The following is a 21,595-nucleotide window of genomic DNA, read 5'->3' as shown; positions in this document are numbered from 1 at the left end:
GCTCGGTTGTTTGGGTGAAGGCATTGACCCATACTGCTATGTTAGCCAGTGGCTCTGTTGTGTGGGTGAAGGCATTGACCCATACTGCTATGTTAGCCAGTGGCTCGGTTGTTTGGGTGAAGGCATAGACCCATACTGCTATGTTAGCCAGTGGTTCGGTTGTTTGGGTGAAGGCATAGACCCATACTGCTATGTTAGCCAGTGGCTCGGTTGTTTGGGTGAAGACATAGACCCATACTGCTATGTTAGCCAGTGGCTCGGTTGTGTGGGTGAAGACATAGACCCATACTGCTATGTTAGCCAGTGGCTCGGTTGTGTGGGTGAAGACATAGACCCATACTGCTATGTTAGCCAGTGGCTCGGTTGTTTGGGTGAAGGCATAGACCCATACTGCTATGTTAGCCAGTGGTTCGGTTGTTTGGGTGAAGGCATAGACCCATACTGCTATGTTAGCCAGTGGCTCGGTTGTGTGGGTGAAGACATAGACCCATACGATGCTGTTGAAATCATTGACCTTCAGCCATGAACTGTTGGTCAAAGAGGAAGCTTTGAACTCTCTTCTGAAGTGCTCAAGACGGGAGGCTGCCCTCAGAGCAGATGGATGTGCGCTCCAGAATGTGGAAATGCTCGCAGATCTTTGATGTGTGGTTCACGACTGTCGTGTAAACATCCGACACAGTGCCTTCATTTGGCAGGTAATGTGGCGTGTTATGGCAGGCAACTTTGCAAATATTCTCAGGCTCTTTTGATAGGGGCGCTTCTTCAATGCGGGCCTGACGCAAAGAGATAAGGAAGGCACCATCCACTCATTGAGCGTACAGTAGGGGTCCAGCCAGCCTTTAGGGAGCCCTGGTCTGTGACCCTCTGTCGGGTCTTCCCACCACACTCCGGACCGATTACAAATCAGGTGGAGCGGTGTCCAGGGTGGGCTGATGTGCTGTACGATCACCACTAACATGTCATGCCTCGAGGCAGTGGCCGCAGCCCACCACTGCCCGACCCTCCTACAGGGTGGTGGAGCTCGGCTCACTCTGATCTCACTTCCTGCATTGGGTGTGGAACAAGCACGCGATCTGCACGTGTGGTATGTGTCTGATGTTGTTTTTTGTCTTTTCCCAGTATATTAAAGTACAGCGAGCAGTACTACGGCCACGACCCCATTATGTCGGGGTGCCTCCCCAGCAACCCCTGGATCACCGATGACTGCATGTTCTGGGAGCTCAACGCCAAGCTGTGAGTAACGTCACAGGAACAGATTCCTTTCCTTTATATGTGAATCTACTCTTTTCCTTGTGTTTCCTCATGTAATTTTAGCAGTTGCATAGGTTAATATAGGTCCTAGAGGGCCGGATCGATGCCATATTTTCTAGATATCAGCATACGATACATGTAGAGACACTGGGGCTTATTTACAAGCACCTTGCGCCACTTTTGCGTCACTTTTAACATGGGAAAAGTGTCGCAAAAGTGGCGCAAGGGGCTTGCAAATCTGCCCCACTGAATCTAAGTGACAACTATTTACATAGTTATCTTGAGATTCTGACTGGGTCTGGCTGTTCTGGCCCAGCTCTGGATAGCCCTAGTTTAAAGCACGAATTTTCATTATAAGTGGCCTTTTACAAATCGTTTTCACACATATGGCATTACCTCTGTTCTTACCAGTGATGTCACACTTGTAGCATAACCCCATGCTATGTGATAATTTGGAAGCAATGTTATACCAGGAAATGATGTAAACTATTATTTGGGAAAGGAGAATGCCTCAGTGCGCTAAATGTTAATGCTTTTAAAAATTCTGAGATAAAACAGAAAACTCTTAAACCCGAAGACCCATGTACAAATAGGGTAAAAAGATACGGTATAGTTAATCTAAACTACCCGTGCACTTTCTCACATTTGGTACTGGGGTACTCATCCCCTCTTTAACTACCACCCCCTCTTTAAATACATAAGTGTACAATCAGACATGAGGTACACACTGGTTTGTTTGTCCATTGCACTGCACACAATAGGGCCTTTAACATAAAAGTGTATAGTACTGAGGAATCTAATTTCATAGATGTATGTTCCACTGAAAGCAATTACAGAGGCAAAGTTTGATATCTCTTGTTAATCTCGTGAAATAAGCAAATGTGTACTATATTCACCCTGGCAATAAATCACATTGAATAAACTATAAAGACAGAAGGGCACATTAAAGCCTTTTCGCCTCTTATTGTGCATAATGTAATTTTCTGACAGCTCAAATGCTATCAAACGTTGGAAGTGGGACCCTAACATCCATGATCATTGCAAAAGAAATGCAACTCAATGGAACCACCGAAAAAACTTGCGTCACAAGAAAAACAGCCAGTGGTAAAGCCAATGGTTCTGGCTTTAATGTTCAATTGCATGAAAACATGCGGGTTCAGAAATGTGCAAAGATTATTTGGGACATATCTCTGTGCAACCTCCCTCTTTCTCTGCCTCCTGTGGCTGCGACATGTTTTTTGTACCTCAAGGATGCGGTGCTGCATGCCACCAACACCGCAAGCCAGGGGAACTGGAAAAAGCAGCAGCTCTAGAAGCTTGGGGGATTAAAAAATGGACATAGATTGAGGAGGCACAGAACTATACAGGTTGAATAGAGACAAAGACATATATTCTCTGCATAAGTGTGCATGCATGCATGTGTTGGCATTAAAGCCAGGCCATTTGACTTCGCCAGTGCTGATTGTCAATGTGTTTTCACGCTGTTCATTTGCATGTTCAGTTTAACATGGGAAGAGTGCATTAATGTCTGGATTTTAAAGGAGTAAAGAAGTGGTCTGACCAATGCAATCAGAAGGGGTTAGAGATTTGTCTGTGACGTTTCTCTATGAAAATCAGGTCCTTCGTGGGGCCCATATGGTGGCTGGGAAAGGTAAATGTTGTAGTAGGTTCCTCCTGCCTGGTAGGACAGATTAGAATACATATGTGTAAGTGTCTTTGTCTTTTTTTAGTGGAGTTTGAAAAATCTCAAGAACATTTGGTTGGAGGAGAAGGTGAGTTGATCAGTGCTATAATTAATAAAACCATCAATGAAGCACTTTTATTGTCAGGTGAGTTCAGTCTCAGTGGATTAGTATTTGAGTTTTTACTCTGCATTAAGACAGAATATCAGAAACAGAAATATTGTAGAACAAAATATCGTGTCAATAACATTGAGGACACAATTATTGTGAAGGTAAGTTTCTATAGGTAAGCAACGTTTTATTATGTATAACTCCACATATATGTACCTTCACCATAAATATATATCATCAAGGTACATAGATGTAGGGTTAAGAATAGCCTATTTTCACTTACCTTCTCAATAGCTTCTGCCTCGATTTTTATGGCTTGTTGCGCACCAGGGCCAGACTGGGAACACACATCAGCCCTGGAAGTTCAGCTGGACCGGCCTGGCGGGCTGCTAGGGAGAAGAAGTGCTGCCTTCTTAGCACTGCTCTTAGCCTCTTTAGCACTGCTGCTGCTTTTATTACAGGGAGTCAATATTGTAGCACTGCTGCAGACTGGCCCCCAGTAACAAAACCGACTGCCACTGCTCAAACACCGGATCCCACCCTTCCGGCCCACCGGGAAATCGCCTGGTGCCTGCTATGGCCTCTGTAGCGCACCACAGTGAAATTAAAGCTTGTTACTTTTGTACCTAGTGCTAAGTCTGCAGGAAGCTTTTTAATAAGTCACCACTATGCCAAAAGGGTGCCAAAACATGACATTTCCAAGGGTTGAATAAATGTTCAATGAAGAAGAAAGTTTTGACTTCTTGACGGTCGGCCACACCCTCATGAATGCTGTAGTTTAATATATGAGACCAGAATATAATGTCACAGCCAGAATTCGCTTTTTAAAGGGAATACAAGGTCTCTAGATTCATGGAACCTTTCTAACTCTATTATATCATTTTCTGTTTATCTGCTCCTTTGTGTACACATGCATGACTTTTTTGCAACCCTAGAATACAAATAGAGGTTTTTTTTTAAATCTCTCATCTCATGATGCAGTCAGCCATCTTGATACGGCAACCACACTGAGACTGTGTATCCCACTGCATCACAGTGGGAGCCAGAGACAGGGGATTGCACATTCTTTACACACTTTGGCTCTGACTGTAAATGTAGCACACATAGTGAAGAGTAGATGATTGTGGCAGTGAAATAATTGTCTTGCAATTCGTTTCAGTGTGGAAGTTCCAACAAAGCTGCGTGTGGAACGCTGGGCCTTCAACTTCAGCGAGCTGATCCGAGATCCGAAGGGACGGCAGAGTTTCCAACTCTTCCTCAAGAAAGAGTTCAGTGGTGGGTTGGCCTATTTCAGGATCACTGAGAAGCTCACTGTGAAAATATGTTTAGAGTGTGCATGGGCTGGAGAAAGAGGCTATTGAAAAGAGACTTCCCTAAGGCTACAGAACCATCGCCAGGCTCATTGTTTACATGGGATAACATCTCACCCCCCCCCCAACAAAAAGTATATTGCAAGTGCCAGAGGAGTCCCTGAGTACATTGACCATACAATGGCCCAAGTCCCCTAGCCAGCTGCCTTTAAAGTCCATACGCTTCGAGAAAGCTTGTAGCTACGCTTATCCACACATAGTCATAGCAGCCAGAGGGACCCATGCTGTGTGTAATACCCTTTGTCTGTCTTTGACATTAACACCTAGAGAACTAGATGTAAAGAGGTTTATACCCATACTAACTATGGGGAATTTGAAACCACAAGTCTGAGGATGCAGATTGGTGTTAAATTGAAAGCCAGGACTTGTTGCAGCTGCCACACCTGACACAAGACCTCTTGGTGTCGATGGGTAAAAGGAAAGGATTATTGACATGAAATGAAGGTACGAGAAATTTGACTAATGGAACACCCTCCTTTTTTGTATATATGTTCATCTCTCTGTACGCCATCGCTCCTCAGGTTGTACTGTGTATCATACCTTTACTGCAGCACATTGACATATACCTTTTGAACTACATGAAATACCTTTTTCAAGGTCCTCTCTTTACATCACAACATCCATTCAGTTAACATTACTGAAGTGACCTGGTTCCATAGGTTGATGTGACACAACAGACGTAGCCAGGATAGATCTTAAGCGGGTCTTAGTCCCACCTACGTTTTAGTGATGGGTGAGATCCACCCATTGTATATTTGTTCTGGGAGTGATTCTTCCTGTATGTTTCTTCAATTTCTAGAGTAATTGTAGTTGTTTTCTATTGTGATTCTCTGCGTTTTTATATAAGTATCTTTTGTGGTGTCTACTCAATTTCTGTTTGGGATTTTACCGTTCTTTTCGTGTTTTATTAAAAGAGGAGGTTGGTGTTAGTGAGTGAGTTTAATGTTTTCTTGTTGAATTGTAGATGTTTGAAGTAGCACTGAAACGTTTTTGTGGTACTGCAGACATTTGTTGTGGCATAGTTTCTTCTCCAAGGTGTAAACAGGATTGACAGTACCACACAGGGATCTGCGGTTAGTAGCACTCCTCACCAGAGACACCTCTTCCGGTGACAACTCCCCAAAAACCCACTTCACGATCGTCAATTGGCCCCCCACGCCAGAGAGACTGCAGGTACTACTCTTACACGACTGTCACAGGGACCAGCAGCCAGCAGCCTTCTAAAGACACCATACTTGGTCGCGAAGACATCCACAAGACGGTTCAGGGACACAACACCTCAAAGTAGAAACTGAACTGAGGCAAACCTCTGTGCTGCACTAGTGAACAACTTGCAGCTCCACTCCTCACTCCAACTGGCACACAGAGGTTTGGGCGACCGGTGTTTGGTCACTGGTGGGGCTCACGGTGCCAGGTAGTTTCGCCAAATGAGGAGTTTCTTTTCTTTAATTCAAATTTCTTCAAGTTACACAAATTTAGTTACACACCAGTCTGTTCAGGTTACACGCACAGTTTCTTTAGTCCAACTCGTCGCCAATTGAAGTGACCTGGTTCCATAGGTTGATGTGACACAGCAGACGTAGCCAGGATAGATCTTAAGCGTATTTATTAAGTTAGTAAAGTCCATAGAATAGCCCCACCAGGAGCAGCCTGCTAGCTGCTCAGCCCATCCTCTCAACTGTCTCACACCACAACATTCCAACATTCCAGTCACATCAACATTCCACATGGAACTCTCACACTGGCTGAGCAGCTAGTTAGAAGATACAGGAGAACAGTATTAACCTTACATGAAGATACTCCAATTACCTATAATCCCATTCAATTCCTCAGTCTTGAAAAAGTCCTCTGTGTTAAAAACATGTGTCATCTTTAGCAGCTTTTTTACTGTTATCTGGTTTCAATACTCTGACATATCTATCATACTTGTGTCACTGACTGGACTTCACCATCATATCAACGTAAATAGTCCTGCTACTTTCAGCTGTGAAGTTTTAATGTTTATATCCATTGGATTACCTCATATCTATTGGCCCTGTTCCCAATTATTATTGTACTGATATGCACTGTTCGGTGTGCTCTCAACAAACTTCAGTCATGTTATGGGAGGTGGTCCTTTTACTTCCCTTTATAAGCGCTCTCTGGTAGCAAAGCATAGTCTGGTGTAGCACCCAGTATAGTATAATTGTTCTTCTTCACATCTATAGAATGGACTTATATTTAGCCATGTTACCGTGAGCTGTGTGACTGATATATACCGCCACTACCTTTGTGAAATTGACCACCCCAGAACTCACTAGGATATGGGCTGGAAGTAAGTAAATATCAAGAGCTTTGCAACATTGTAGTGCTAATTTGAAATATTCATTGGCAAAGCCAATAAATCTGACATTGTCAGCCAGTATTTTGGTAATTCTTGTTTTGTTTTGTCATGGTTTTCACAAAACATTATTGTTCAGGATGACACAGGATGTAGGTTAATTTGAAGAAAAAAAAACATTGTCTAAAGAAAAAAAATATTTTGGTCTCAAAAAGGCACACATTACTATAGTAGTCCCTGGCACTGAAGGGAACTACTTTGTGTGTGGATGTGCTCATTGTGAAGGGCAGCATGCATAACTCATAGTGAAGTCAGCCGATGGCTGAAGTGGGCTGATGTTTTGCCTCTTGATTTATTCTTGATGGGATTGGAGAAAAAAATTTGAATGGCACAACCATAGACAAATTAATGAAGTCTGGGCCAGTACACATATACGTAACTATATCATACACATAATTTTAGTAAAATCAAAAGGTCTTGGTTAAATCAGAATTTAAAAAGCCAATTGCTCTGCCAGCAGCTTGCCTTTGAGAAAGAAAGAAAGAAGGCAAAATAGAAAGAATGCAGGAAAAGAAAGAAAGGAAGAAAGAATGAATGAAAGAAAGGCTAAAGAGAAAGAAAAAATAAAGAAAGCAGGATGGAATGAAGGAAATAAAAAGAGAAGGCCTGATGTGAAGGAAAAAGGTAGAAAAGATGGACGGAAAGAGGTAAAAAAGGAAAGAACGAAAGGAAGAAAAGTAAAGAGAGAAAGAAAGAAAAATGAAAGCAAGAAGGAATGAAAAAAGGAAAAATGAAAGCAGTAAAGAAACAAGGAAAGCAAGAAAGAATGAAAAAAGAGGGAAAGATAAAGAGAAATAAGGCAAGAAGGAAAGAAATGAAGAAAGATGGAATCAAAGGAAAGAAAGAAGGAAAGAAAGAAAGAAAGAAAGAAAGAAAGAAAGAAAGAAAGAAAGAAAGAAAGAAAGAAAGAAAGAAAGAAAGAAAAAAATGGAAAGAAGGAAAGAGTGAAGGCCAGAGAGAAAGAATCTCTGAGGTGGCAGAGATGGGGTAGGTTACTAACTGTACTTCACATCAGGGCATATTGTGTTTCCAGCCTTCTAAAATGTACTGTGGCCTCTGCATCCACCCGAGGGTGTTCACCCTCATTCCTTTTTGGGTCGTTGTTTTACCACCACCTGAAGGTATTAATATATGCGTCTTGCTTTAATTTCACTGTAGTGATTGGATAAATATTAAGCCTGGGCGGAGGTCTCGGAGTTTCTCACCGCAGAATTACGCGAGTTACCAAAAAACTCTGTGAGATTCTGCGGATTTCTGCAACCTGACGGAGTAACTTAAACTGAGAGCTTCAATTTAAGACCTTGATTTGAATGCAGTCCCTGCTCCTAAAATATTTCACATAGTCAATAAGAGCTGCTTTCTGGAACTAGAAACATTCCCACACAACCACCCCACACCATCCTTTCATTGCACCCGATGGAACTGACATTAAGATAAGCAGCTGCACAACAACACACATAGCCAATGTGACTCAGCAAATGAATTCCTTCCATTGCTGTGATCTTAGGTGCAAGTGTACCAGATTGCTGATTTTGTAGCCTCAACAAGTTTGCATTTACTAGTATACAACTGAAACATTTACTTGTACATGGAAGTGTTGGCTACTGAAAATTACAATGAGGGCAGGCCTTCACATTTGCTTTTGTATTTATGCTTCTGACCCGCTCTGCAGTCACGAACCCTGTTGTGCACCTAGTCATCCCTAAAATGGCACACATGCTGCTGTTCTGCCATCATTATGCCACCAATCCCGGCACTCCAACCCTTACACGAAGGACACGCTTGAACAATTCAATCGACCCTCAATGGGTCTCAAACGTGCTTCTGTCCTGAACCACTGGCATGGGAGCTCGCTGAAACCATACCACCACAACAGAGGACTCCAAAACCGGCTCCCCCTTCCACCTAATGCGATGCCATTTGTGTGGCAATCAAGCCACCTGAGTACACACTGGTAAACGCAAACCAGCACTGCACTGTAAACAAACGCGCCAGCCCTAGGCTATTTGCTGGGATGACGGGGCAGGATGCAGCAGCGTTCAGTCCCAAACAGCCTGGCTCACCTTGAAAAACGGACTAAACTATGACGACTGCAATGCACACAACCTGACTGCGTATCCAGCAGGACAACAAGAGTCACCGACTGTTGAGTGACTCACAGTAAAGAAAACAAAATACCAGTAGAATTTGAATGCTACATTTTTGAAACTCAACGCTGGTTTGCTTGGCTGTAGCGTAGGTCCCAGATGCCCCTGAGAACTTGAAGCGCATTACATTTGGGAAACCCTGGGTCCGGATACGAGTGCAGCTAGAATGAAGCAGTTGCTCGTATGCAAAAGTGCGTGCCGCTCAGAACAAGTGCAACCACCCCACTCCCGAATTAAAGCATTACAGTCCATCCCAATCCCAGCAGGACGGTCATCTTACCTTCACGTGGGGGTACGAAGGTGCAGCCTGCCAGACTCCAGCCTCCTCCATCATAATCCTGGCTGCATGCTGACACTGAGAGAAAGCCTCCGCTGTCCGCTCCCGCTCCACTGATTCAATCTGGAGGAAGTCAGCTAACGGCAAGAACTGTGAGGAGAACTATTGCACATGTCTAACTGTGCACAGAAAAAGCCTGTCCAGAGGAGCTCCCATATTAAGGTCAGGCAAATTGCATTTTATTGGGGACGACTGCAGTAAACTCCGCTCCCTGGCGGGTGTCGGAGTTTTTGCAAAACCTCGCACTTCAAGCAAAGTGCAGAGTGCTAAAAACTCCTCAAACTCCAATGGCGGAGCAGAGGTAACCACCCAGACTTAATAAATACTCACTTATATCATTAAAATATTCCCACTCACTGTGTAGATTGGGAGCTTGGTCCTAATGAATTGCCTTTGATCGGTTATGGCTATTGCGGAAAGAAACAAGTCGACCAACTTATGCACTATTTTATGAGCTGACACAGAGCATCATCTCTGGTTTCAGCCAACACTATTGATTTTAATCTAGATAAGAGGACCCACTTAATAAAAATACTATTTTAGCTCACTTACCTTCATACCAATAAACACGTTAAAGCACATACACTTAGAACCACACTTCAAATATGGCATAAAAGAAAAGATCTCCAGCAAAGAGCCCCCTTGTGGGTGTCCATCAGGCATTGCAGCACCAGCCCGATGAGAAGCACCCCCTTTGATGAAGCAGGACACCCATCTGGGAGTGTGAGGGCTCATGCGCCTGAGCAATCAAATGCCCCTCATCTGATTCCTCAGTTCTTAACACCGGGCTGCCTACTTTCAGTACTTTTCCTTAGGAAATGCATAACACCCTATTGCTACTATAAAATTGCCAGAGAAAAAGAAAGCAAAAAAGAAGGAAAGAGACAAAGCAAGAAGTATAGCAGGGATTCTGTTCTGGAACAGGACTATGCTTGGGTCCATAGAACATCAGCAAGTACGGACTGAGTCACCATACCACCTCAGTATTTATGAGCCTGAGTCCGACTAGTCATAGTGCCTCACTTGCCCTCCTAACCTTACCAGTGAGAGAAGTGAAATTGGCATCCCAGAACACAACGCTCTCGACCCTTTCAGGGTTCGTGGTAACAGGACACACCCTTTCACTCTCTCACTCGTACTTGTCCACAATAAGATAAACAAGAGACACAAAAGAAGTTTAGAATATTTATTTAAACTAACGTAATCTAAAATGCAGTATTTGTTCCAACAATTAGAAAACAAATACACATTAAAAACATTGCTAGCATGGGTAACAAACTCTGTACCATGAAAAGTCCAGTCATATTAAAAGACAGATTAGCCTAAACACCCCCCCCCCTCCTTCCTAATCAAGCTAATTGATTATATATCAAAGATCTCTGGGATTATTGATGGACCTCATACCTTAGCATACATAGATGGACGTTCTGCATCTCAGCTAATACAGCAGTCTTGTCTCAGGACCTTTGCTCAGTGTCTGTTTTTAGAACACCTGTCCTCAGGTATGTGGCAAGACATGTTTTCTCAGAAACAGCAGCTGTGCTCTAATATTACGTCTAGGTGCTAGTGCCTGACCATAGAAAATAACAAGGGGCTTGTTGTTTGATGTTGTCTGTGGTGTTCAGACTAAATCACAGAAAAAGAACAGAAAATGAAAACATATGCAGGTTCTGTATGAAAATACAGTGTGGCACAAAAGCAAATGTGTTCATATAGTAACATGTGCAAAGAAATGAGTCTTACAACGTGCAGCACTAGGATAGCACAGGCAAATCGACAATGAGCAATGCAGGAAACACACAACAGAAGGAAGAACGTAAGAAATGAAGAAAGAAGGAAATAAAAAAGTGTTACAAGTGCTGAAAACTAAGCATGATAAAGGCAGATTTTCTTCTTGGGCAAATTTTATTAAATAACCATTTGTGAAACTGAGTACAGAATAAATGTGTTCTGAAGAATTGTCCACTTGTGAAAACACATGTAAAATATTGAAGCTTTCGGTTTGTGTACTGCATGCATAGTAAAAAGAAGATACAGAACAGTTTCAAATGGATACAGTCTGTTATGCTGTGAAATACCAGGAGTCAGATAAACAAAGGACACCTCTAAAGGAATTTACAACTGCAATGGCAGGAGATATGAACTGATAAAGTGTGGAATTTGGCCTGGTCTTACATCTAGTAGAAAGGTCCTATTTTTGCCTCAGGCTCTAAACATAGAGGTAATACTAAAGTATTTATAAACATCATTGAAGAACTTTTCGGCAAGTAGTATGCTACTCCAGAACCCAAAGAGGATTAGTGGTGAATTAGTATAGGAAGCTATGAAATGAATTTGAGCTATGAGCATGTGAATTTGTTATGTGGATTGATAAAGGATAGTGGGGGGATAGAAGAGGGAAGGGGTTGCATTTATATAGTGCTTGCTACTACTGATGAGGCGTCGAAGCGCTTTTCAGCGGGTAGCACGCTACACCGGAACCCAAACAGGATTAATTGGAAATTAGTATTGGAAATATGAAATTAAGTTGAGCAGTGGATATTTGAGTCTGTTAGTTGGATTGAAAAGGATAGTGGAGGGATAGAAGAGGGAAGGGTCTAGAAAGTGTTTTTTGGAGATCATAGCAGTAGGGGGAGGTGGAGGAGGGAAGAGTTAGAGGGAACAATTTAGAAAGGCTTGTTTAAAAGATCTAAATAGTAAAGGAGGTTTTAGATGATGCAAGGAGGGTAGATGAAGGAAGTTATTTTGGGGATCACAGTAGTGGAATGAGGTTTGGGATGAGTTGGAGAGTGGCAGTGGAGGATATATTGAGAGAGGTATAGGGTGGGATATAGGGTAGTGCATTGGAAATGCTGAATTAGAAGTAAAGAAATAATTATAAAATTACATAAGCACATAGAAGGCATATATGTATAAGGAAGGTAATATATGTAGATTTAAGTTATATTTAATAAATGTAGACTTTTCAAGTGTTGCTTTACTTAACGGTGACTTATTTGTTTACCACTACCCACCTCTAAACTCTAAAATGCTTTTACCTCTCTTTACCTCTACCCACCACATAACCCTAAAATTACCCTTACCTCCCTTCACCTCCACTTACACTCTAAACACAGCCTTACTCCCCGTTACCTCCCCCACCCTTAAACCCTAAAACTACCCTTATTCTCTTTATCTCTACCCCATAGCCCTAAAATGCCACCCCCCCCCCATGTCCATTTACCTCTACCAACCCCTAAACCCTAAAAATATACGTTTCTTCCTGTACCTCTACCCACCTCTAAAATTAGCTATAGAAAGCACTTAAAATAATAACATATTGAACAGATCTCCCTTGGGGCATTACAAGAATGGCTTCTGTTCCCGGACTATTTTAACAATTTACAGCCAATGTTTTTCTCACCAGAAAACGAGGCTAGTCATGAGAGGTTACAAGCTGGATTTAGTTCTTGTCGCCAGAGCCGTGGTGTACACTACCATCTAGTGGCCACATTCAGAGACAGCATTCAATTTTTCTGTTTAAAAAAGAAAAATATAACCGCTGTAAAATGAATGGCACAAACACACACTGGCACCGACTCTTTCTCTCTTTGTCCTTCGCTTTCGCTGATTAGCCCAGAGTCATGTGGCTTTGGCCAGTGATATCATGTGTAAGCCTTTTAATTCCGTCGCTGTCAGTTGCCCTTATGTACGTCAAACAAGCATCTTTCATTGTACAGGAAAGAAGTTGATGCTTAGATACTGTGCCTTATCTATGATGGAGATGGGTGCTTCTAGTACATATCCACTAAGAAGACAGACCCGTGGTCGAACTCTGTGGTGGATAATTGTACCAAAGTATATGCCAGTACCTGGATACCCTCCCGGGTGATAGTGTGCTCTACAAGTCTCCGTAACATAACAAACCCGCAGAGGCTTTAAAAAAGAGGCAAGCCTGTGCCTTCATTGAATGCGTCGATTGTAAGTAATGCCAATTTATGTCCTAGGCTTTCAAAAACTGTACATACAACTAGATTGAATTATATAACGTCTAGATTATAGTTGTTCATATTATGCTATGCGTCCCTCTGTCCCAAAGAGGATTGTTATTTGTATCAAGTGATTTGAGGTCGCCTCATGTCCCATGGCTTAAGTGATGCCCTTCAGCTAATCTGACATCAGTCGTCCATGGGTGAACATGCAAGCAAAGCAAGAATACTGAGAAATAACAAGCTAGACAAACAAAGCAGGTGCCTTTGAGGTCTGGGGTGAGATGTCCACTTCCCCAAACAAAACAAGTAGTTTGGCTCCGAGGGAGCTAAGTGTGGTGGCCGCTGCACACTACTGGTGCCGTGGCTGTAGTGGCTCACTACCACCTCCTGTCGGTCAGTGTAATGAGATGGCTCCACCTGTCCTGTGCTGGAGCATTCGGGAAGAATAAAGCTCCACTCTCAAGCTTATCAGTGTCAGGGGGTTATGTGGGCAACACTTAGGGGTTGAGTCGGATTTCTATAGAGATTGAAGTGAGAAGAGTGCTTCTGGGGTAATGGCAAAGAGTGAAGGTAAATTGATGTTATGAAAACTGCCCAGGGTTGTTGCAGGTAGGTTAAAGGAGGCATTGGGCAAATTACTCGATGCCATTTCAGTGGATGGTACAATGAGTGCTGCAGTCCACTTGTGACACTTAACTTACAAACCCTAGGAACACTTTGGGCACCATATGCTAGAGTCTTATCGGTAGGTTGAATATGCCAGTTATGAGTTTGTCAATTTTGTCATGTTGAAAGGGGGGGGCAAGGCCACTTTACCTCTGTTTAGCAGTTGGAAAGTTCGCAGAGTACTATTGCCTGCTGAAACAGTCAAGACAAAATATCTAGGGTTACACCATGCAAAAGATGGACATTTCCAACAATACAGCTTTAGCAACTCTGTTTTTTTTTTTGTGAACTTGTGCAATCTGTACCTCACCTTTACAGTGGGGTTTTTGCTCTTCCTATTTTATTTACTTGTTTTCATCTTAGATGCAGTTTCTTCATTATAACTTGGCCTCATGTGAAGGGTGTCACCGCCTGGATCTAGTCTCCACTATAAAACTCTTAATCAATAAATAAGTACACAACATTGAAATGTACAATAAAAAGACACACCCCGACAAGCACAGCAAAATAAAATGATGGAATCGTGGTAGTTTTTCCAACAAAAGATTGAAGTATAACATACATTTTCTACTGGGACCTTATGTCTTTTGTTACAATTTAGTGTGCAAGTGGAACCATATTCTTAAGAAACTATAATATATGAAATTTGTTTGAAGAAAGCACTGTACTGTATGTTTTGATTTCATAAGTTACTAAGTAATTTAGATGCCTATACTATTTTGGCTTGTTTTAAGGTCTCTGTTGAAAATACTAAACCACTTTAATCTGGATGGTTGGATTAAGAATTTACTACAAGCAAAATAAGTGATGAGTAGAGTTGTCCTGAGACAGCCATAACTAACATTCAGAACCCCTTTCAGAGGGCCATGGGGCAAGCAGGAGCTACATAGCCCAAGTGTGGGAGTTTTACTTCTGATGTCCTGGAGCCCAACTTAGTATGGGGCCTGAGCAACAGGGCCAAGCATCCCTTCAGCTCTTGACTCTCAGTAGTAGGGAGGGTGGAAAAGTCTAAGGCTTCTTGAAGGGTGGGGGGTAAATGCAGGGGATGGACACATGCTCACAACTCAAAATACGTTCATTAGCACCAATAAATGAATGTCCTTTCAAATACTTGCTTTTATGAAAAAAGGAGCAATTACATACAAGCACAAAATATAAGATGGCATACACAAATAATACACCCAGTCCTCCTAAGTGCAGTACTCTAGTGAGATTCTTCTGAGTGTGTAATTTTCAATCCTTCTTGTATTCAAAATGTATCTAATCTCCTTCCACGCACCCTTTAACCTGCCTCTCCATTCTCCTGAACACTATGTGTTGCCAAACAGGATTATAATCAGTTGTATTGTCCAATAATGTGCCATAATACAATATGCTTTTTTGCGGAATGACTGCCTAACAGTGCTTTCTTTAGCACCAAGGGGCAAATTTGAACTCCCTTAGGGGTTTATTATGAGCACGGCAGTCCGACCACCACCACCCCGGTGGTCCGACTGCCATATTACGATGGTGGCGGTGTGGCCGCTAAAAGACTACCGTATTACGATGGTGGCTGTGGGGCTGCTACGAGACTGCCACCTCCAGCGGGAGGATTCCATGGCGGTGCAGAAAGGAGACTGAATATGCTGGCGGTGCCGATGCTGACACCACCAAGCATATTACTATTTGCATTTTCAACGCCCATTTCATGGCGGGGAACCTGCCATGAAAGGGGTGGCAGAAATGCAGGTAAGGGGGCCCGAACAGGGCCCCGGGTGAATCTGCTAATGGAGAGTGCATGCAGGGGGGCACATGTTGTGCCCCCCAACAATTGCACTTTTGTGCGTGCAGTGTGAGGCATGCACGACATGGTGGTTGACACTCAGTGCATATACTTGCAGCAGGCTCTCTCACAGCTGCCGTATTTTGAATAGGCTCTCCTATGAGCCTAACATACTTGCCGTCGTGACACCGCTGCAGCACCGCCTGCCTGCCCATGGGGTCCCAGATAAAGACTGTCAATCTCTTAATAAGGATAGTCTTTTCGTGCTGTAATACTGATACAGTGGGGTGCGACATGTAGCTGGTGCTGTATTACCGCATCATTCCGAATTTTACACTTTAGTAAGGAATATCCCATGGGAATAATGTATATTATTTCTATGTTTTGAGGTGGCATGCTTCAGCCCACATGAATCCTAAAAGGTTTTATATGGAAAAACGCTGGAAGGAAAAACACACTGCAGCTTTATTTAGCAGCAATCGCAGAGTTCCTCTTTCACCAAAATCAGGATTCTGGAAGGAGTTGTAATAATACCGTTCACGTCACTCTTGCTATTCATCTCATTGATGAGGTGTCACGTAGAGTGTTTGGTCCGGTTCAGAAGGGCACATATCCAGGGACCTAGAGTTCCCTTCTTGCTGCACTGAAGAACTCTTGACTGTGCCAGAGCCCTTGAAACCAGTGTTTTTCGTCTCTCTCTTGAGTGTATGCCTCCAGCACTCTGTGCCAGGCTCTGCCCCGGAGATCTGTAAGGACACTTAAAACCATCTACAGACCATAGCTTGTCCGTTAGAGGGTCTTTGTCTAAGAAGCCCAGGGGTTTTCAGGCTGAGAAGAGAGTTTCCGCTGGAAGATGATGTCTTCCCTGGATTAAACTTGCCATGCGGAGCCTGGGTGCTAAGCGAGCCAAGAAACACCTCTGCTCAGACAAACTGCTAAATGGAAAGTGCTTCTGATCAATATTCTATGATCAGAAAGAGGTAGCATTTTACGTGCTTATTTGCATGACCACATCACGGGAACTTATCGATCTCACAGTAAGAAAAAGAAAATGCGCGCAAATAAAGTTTCAGCAACAGGATTGCACGCATCAATCGCTAACTGGTGGTGCTACTTAAGCGCAAGTAGCTCACCACTGAAATCAGACGGGTTGTGAAGTATGGCGGCAGTGCAACCACGCATCACGCACCTGCAACTTATAAAGTGGATTTTGCACCCAGGGCCGGACTGGCCTTAGTGGACACCCGGCGTTTCCCCGGTGGGCCGCCAGGGTGGGGGCTGGTTTTGGGCCCCTGGGTGCCGTTTTTGTTACTGGGGACTGGCAATATCGTCCCCCGTAACAAAATCGGCGGCAACTGGCCCTGGCAAACCGCTCGCCGCACCCCCCTCCTTCTCCCAGGGGGGCCGGCCGAGCAGTTTGCCAGGGCTGGTTTCGGTTCCCAGTCCGGCCCTGTTTGCACCTTACCCTGAAGAATTTGAATTACTGTCATGCAGGGCTTTAAGTGGGCCAGGCCCTGCCGGTGCCCAGCCCCATTAGTTCTTAAAAGCAGGTGCTGAGACGGGTCTATATCGGACTCTCCATTTTTCCCTCACCATCAGGGTGAAAACAAATTCTCAACTCTCCAGCAGTACCACTGCTCAAAGCCTTTGATGTAACTCTGCTGTCCAACTCTTTTGAGCTGGAGCCCCAACGCTGCGACCCGCTCCATCAAGCCATCGAGCTAGCTTGATGTGAGCGCTACACTGCTGCAATGGGCAAGCCAGGCGGGTTTGAGCCTTTGATTTGAATTCGAGCTTTACATCAAATTAACGGAAACTTTTTTGGCCCTTTTCATTTGTGACTTTCTTGGTACTTCTACAGTATCCACACAGCATCATTTTGACCACTATTTCCCTAGCGTTTGACTTGATTTGTATAAATAATGTTCTATCTTTTAAACTAATTTCTTTTGACCTTTAATTTTTTTGTATCCTAACTGTACTATTGTTTGTTTTGCTGTTGGTCAAAAATCACACACTGTGTCACAGAGGAAAGCGTTGATCGATACATTCTCTCACGTTTGAGCGAAGGATTCGTTGCAGAAACAATATTAACAGACTGGGTCGATTGTTTGGGCCTTGTGGGAGATCAGTCTTGGCTCACACGAAGACTGACCTCTCTCTCCCATAGCCCAATATTCCAATTACTTATATTCATTCTGGGGTAAAATCTAAGTTAAACTAATTTGAAGGTAATATAAGTAACTCCTCAAATTAAGAATAGCGAGCTTAAAACCATATTTCCAACTCACATGAGCCTTGAGACTAACATCTCTGCTTTTCAGCTTTCCACCTGGTACAAACCGAGTAGAGAAAATGTTAATATTCAGCCACAGTTTGCTTCTGGAACACAAGATGACAAGTAAGACTTGTCTAGAGAGGCTCAGCAATAAAGTCATGGCTTTCGTCAAAGAAAAGATTAAATATAAAGAATTGACTGGCAGAAGTGATTGGTTCAAAATCAGAAAACAATTTAGTAAAGTTAGGGCTAGAAATGGACACATCATCATAGTCTGAGAGCTACGACAGTGCGGAGAATGACCACTGGTTACTGTCACATAATACTGTATTCCCTCGGGATTTGTAGAGTTTTCCTACTGCTTCCGAGGCTTAGCACTGTCTGCATGTAGGAGTAAGTAGTTGCTTAATTTATATTATTCATTTAGCAGTAACTCCCCAGATGAAGAGGGGAAGCCTTCAGAGTGCATGTTTGAAAGGATGCAGGCTGTAGTTCGGCTTATGTGGGATGTGTTGATTGAGGGGTCTGTGAAGGCATGGTTTAAGCACAGTGAGACAAACACCACTACACGTAAGCATGGGTTGTTGCAGAAAGTGTGAGAATAGACGCAATTGCACCTAGGCAACAAAATGTACAGAGTTGATAGTCCTGACATTCCTAAAATGTCCTCATTGTCTAAGTATTCAGGAGACATAAGGATAAGCACAAGGTTTGTCAAAAAAAGACCCAAACCAATTTGTCAAAATGCACAAGATTGGCCAAAACTACTCAGCATGACGTCTATTAAGTTAGTGACACAAGTGACAAGAATAATCTATGCATCACAATTTCAAAATAATACCCAGGACTGTAAATGTTGCAGGAAATTTCACACACACTACAAAAGTAATAATAATGTTTAAAGTAGAATAGCACTGATGTGGATACGGATCTGTTTTCTGCTCTTTCTGTACTGGCGTTATATATCATTTGCTGGCAAATACTCATATGACATTGCTTTGTATTGCTTAATTAGGTGAAAACATGGGCTTCTGGGAAGCATGCGAAGATCTCAAATATGGCGACCAGTCCAAGGTCAAGGAGAAAGCAGAAGAAATTTATAAGTGAGTCTCACACAGACTGTGTGTTTCATGCATGCCTTACAATGTCTTACCACTGGTAACTGCTTCCAACATCTCATTTCTGTAGAAAGATGTCAGATGGATTACTTCTTTGATGCTGGTCTGACCATTACCTCATCCTGTTCTCAATCGCCTCCACTGCTCCCCCCCCCCCACCAATAACATCAAATCCACAAAATGGACCAGAAATATTAATCGTATCCCCCATGGCGAACTTGAGTCTAAACTCCAAACACAATTTCTTCTCACCCCTCTCTCCCAAAATGGTAAAAAAACTCACTGAGCATTTCAACAAAACTGTCACTGATGTTTTAGACCAAATTGTCCCGTCCAAACTGAAAACTCTAAGAAACATTCCGTCCAAATTGTGGTTCAATTCCAATCTCAACAACGAAAGACGTGCACTTAGACTAACTGAAAGAACATGGAGACAACACCCTTCACCTGCCCATCTTGCCCTCCTCAGATCCACTAGAGCTACTTACAACACATTTTCATGGAAAAAGCTTCCTACTCCCGCACACAACTCGATCATGCCAAAAATAGACCCAGAGAGCTGTTCAACATAGTTAGAAACCAAACTTCCTCCGCCCCCCTAAATTGACGGCCACCACTGTTAGATGCGAAGAAATTGCTAACTTCTTCCCTGAAAAAATAGCCAAAATAGACCAATCCTTCTTTATATCTCAGATCCCTCCTTATCCCCTATTCTCCGCCGACTCCTCCTCTAAACCTGCCTCCCTATTAACTCTCCCCCCGACTCCTCCTCCCACCCTCTTACCACTACCTCTTCGGATAACAGCCTTTCTAATTCACAGCTTAAAAACAACGGCTCCTGGCACAATTTTCACCCTGTAACAGAGCTCGAACTCTAGAACATCATCTCTAAACTCAAACCGTCCTCACACACCAAAGACCCTCTCCCTTCCAACCTTGTCCAGGAGCTTAAGCACATTAATGCCCCTAATTGGACCACTATCATCAACTCCTCCCTTACCACTGGATGTGTCCCTGCCTCCCTACCAACTCTGACAAATCACTCCCATTCTTCAAATTCCCAACGCCGACCCCAACGACCTTAATAATCTCCGCCCGATCTCCAACCTCCCCCGCTTTCTAAAGCCCTTGAAAAATGTGCCCTGCTACAACTGGACAAACACATTGACACCTTTAACCTACCTGACTCCTTACAATCTGGCTTCCGAAAAGGATGCAGTACTAAAACTGCCATGCTAGCATTGCTGATGACATCCACCACTCCCTAGATAATGGTGAGACCTGCCTACTTATTCTCCTTGACCTCTCTGCAGCATTTAATACTGTTAACCACCCTGCATTACTTAACACGCTCAATGTTCGCTTTGGCCTCAACGGTCCTGTCCTCAAATGGTTCTCCTCCTACATCCAACACAGAACACAAAAAAATCAAAACCTACAACTGCCTCTCAAACCCCACACCTGTCTCCCTTGGTGTCACCCAGGGTTCTATTCTCTCTCCCTCTCTCTTTAACCTCTTTATGGAACCCCGTACCCTCATTCTAAAACAAGCTGGAATAAACTACCACCTCTATGCTAACGACACCCAACTTTACTTTACGATTAGATCCCACTCTGATGTTCTGCACCTTAACAACACCCTGGCAAAAATCCAATCCTGGTTCCACTCCAATCATCTTAAACTCCACCCTAAAAAAACAGGAATCATTCTCTTCTCTCCTTAAAAATAATCCTCTTCCTATCCAAACATGGATCTCTGACCTTAATGCCCTCTGCTCTCCCTTTCCAACTCAGTTAAATCTCTTGGTATCACCTTCGACACTAGCCTAGCCCTTCAGGACCACATAAAAAACTCGGCCAAAAGAGCACTCTTCTCTCTCCGTCATCTAAAGAAAATTAACCCCTTTATTCCAGCGGATGACTTTAAATCGGTTGTCCAATCTCTAGTCCTCTCGAGAATAGACTATGGTAACGCTATCCTCTCTGGTACTCCCAAAGTTCACCTTACCCCTCTCAAATCGGTGCTCAACCCAGCGGGCAGACTCATCACAGACTGCAAACGTTTTAACCACATCTTCCCAGCCCTCATAACCCTCAAATGGTTACCCATTAAAGGCAGATCCTCCTACAAGATTGCAAGCATTACGCACAAAGCCCTCCATCAAAATGCCCCTCTGTATCTCACTAACAAACTCATCAAAGCAGGCTGCTCCCGACCGTTGAGAAGTACCAACGCCCTCCTCCTTGTTCCACCTCTGTTAAAAAAGAGATCCACACAATCTCGCTCTTTCTCCGGAAACACCCCCAACATCTGGAATGCCCTCCCTAAAGACCTGCATTGTAACCTCTCTTACATCAGCTTTAAAAAAGACCTCAAACTGCACATGCTCGACAAATATTGGGGTCCTTAAGCCTCTCATTTTACTCCTTTTCTACTCTCTCCCTTCCACCTCCTTTCCCCTCCCCGCCCACGCCTTTTTCTTTCCCACCTGCTTCCATACTCCCTTCCTTTCAGTTACTTC

The 21,595-nt window shown here is 43.4% G+C and overlaps 1 protein-coding gene across 1 annotated transcript in view; it reads left to right on the top strand.

The window, feature by feature from the left end:
* Positions 1-21,595, top strand: part of RGS9 (regulator of G protein signaling 9) — a 714,724-nt gene that overhangs the window by 498,870 nt on the left and 194,259 nt on the right. Inside the window, exons 12-14 of the mRNA XM_085617281.1 lie at positions 1,120-1,233; positions 4,204-4,319; positions 18,971-19,058. Of these exons, the coding sequence (XP_085473407.1) occupies positions 1,120-1,233; positions 4,204-4,319; positions 18,971-19,058 (318 nt within the window). The remainder of the gene's footprint in view (positions 1-1,119; positions 1,234-4,203; positions 4,320-18,970; positions 19,059-21,595) is intronic.

This window comes from Triturus cristatus, chromosome 7, assembly GCF_964204655.1.
Source record: "Triturus cristatus chromosome 7, aTriCri1.1, whole genome shotgun sequence".
In the NCBI taxonomy this organism is placed as follows: domain Eukaryota; kingdom Metazoa; phylum Chordata; class Amphibia; order Caudata; family Salamandridae; genus Triturus; species Triturus cristatus.
This window is presented reverse-complemented; position numbering and strand designations above follow the sequence as displayed.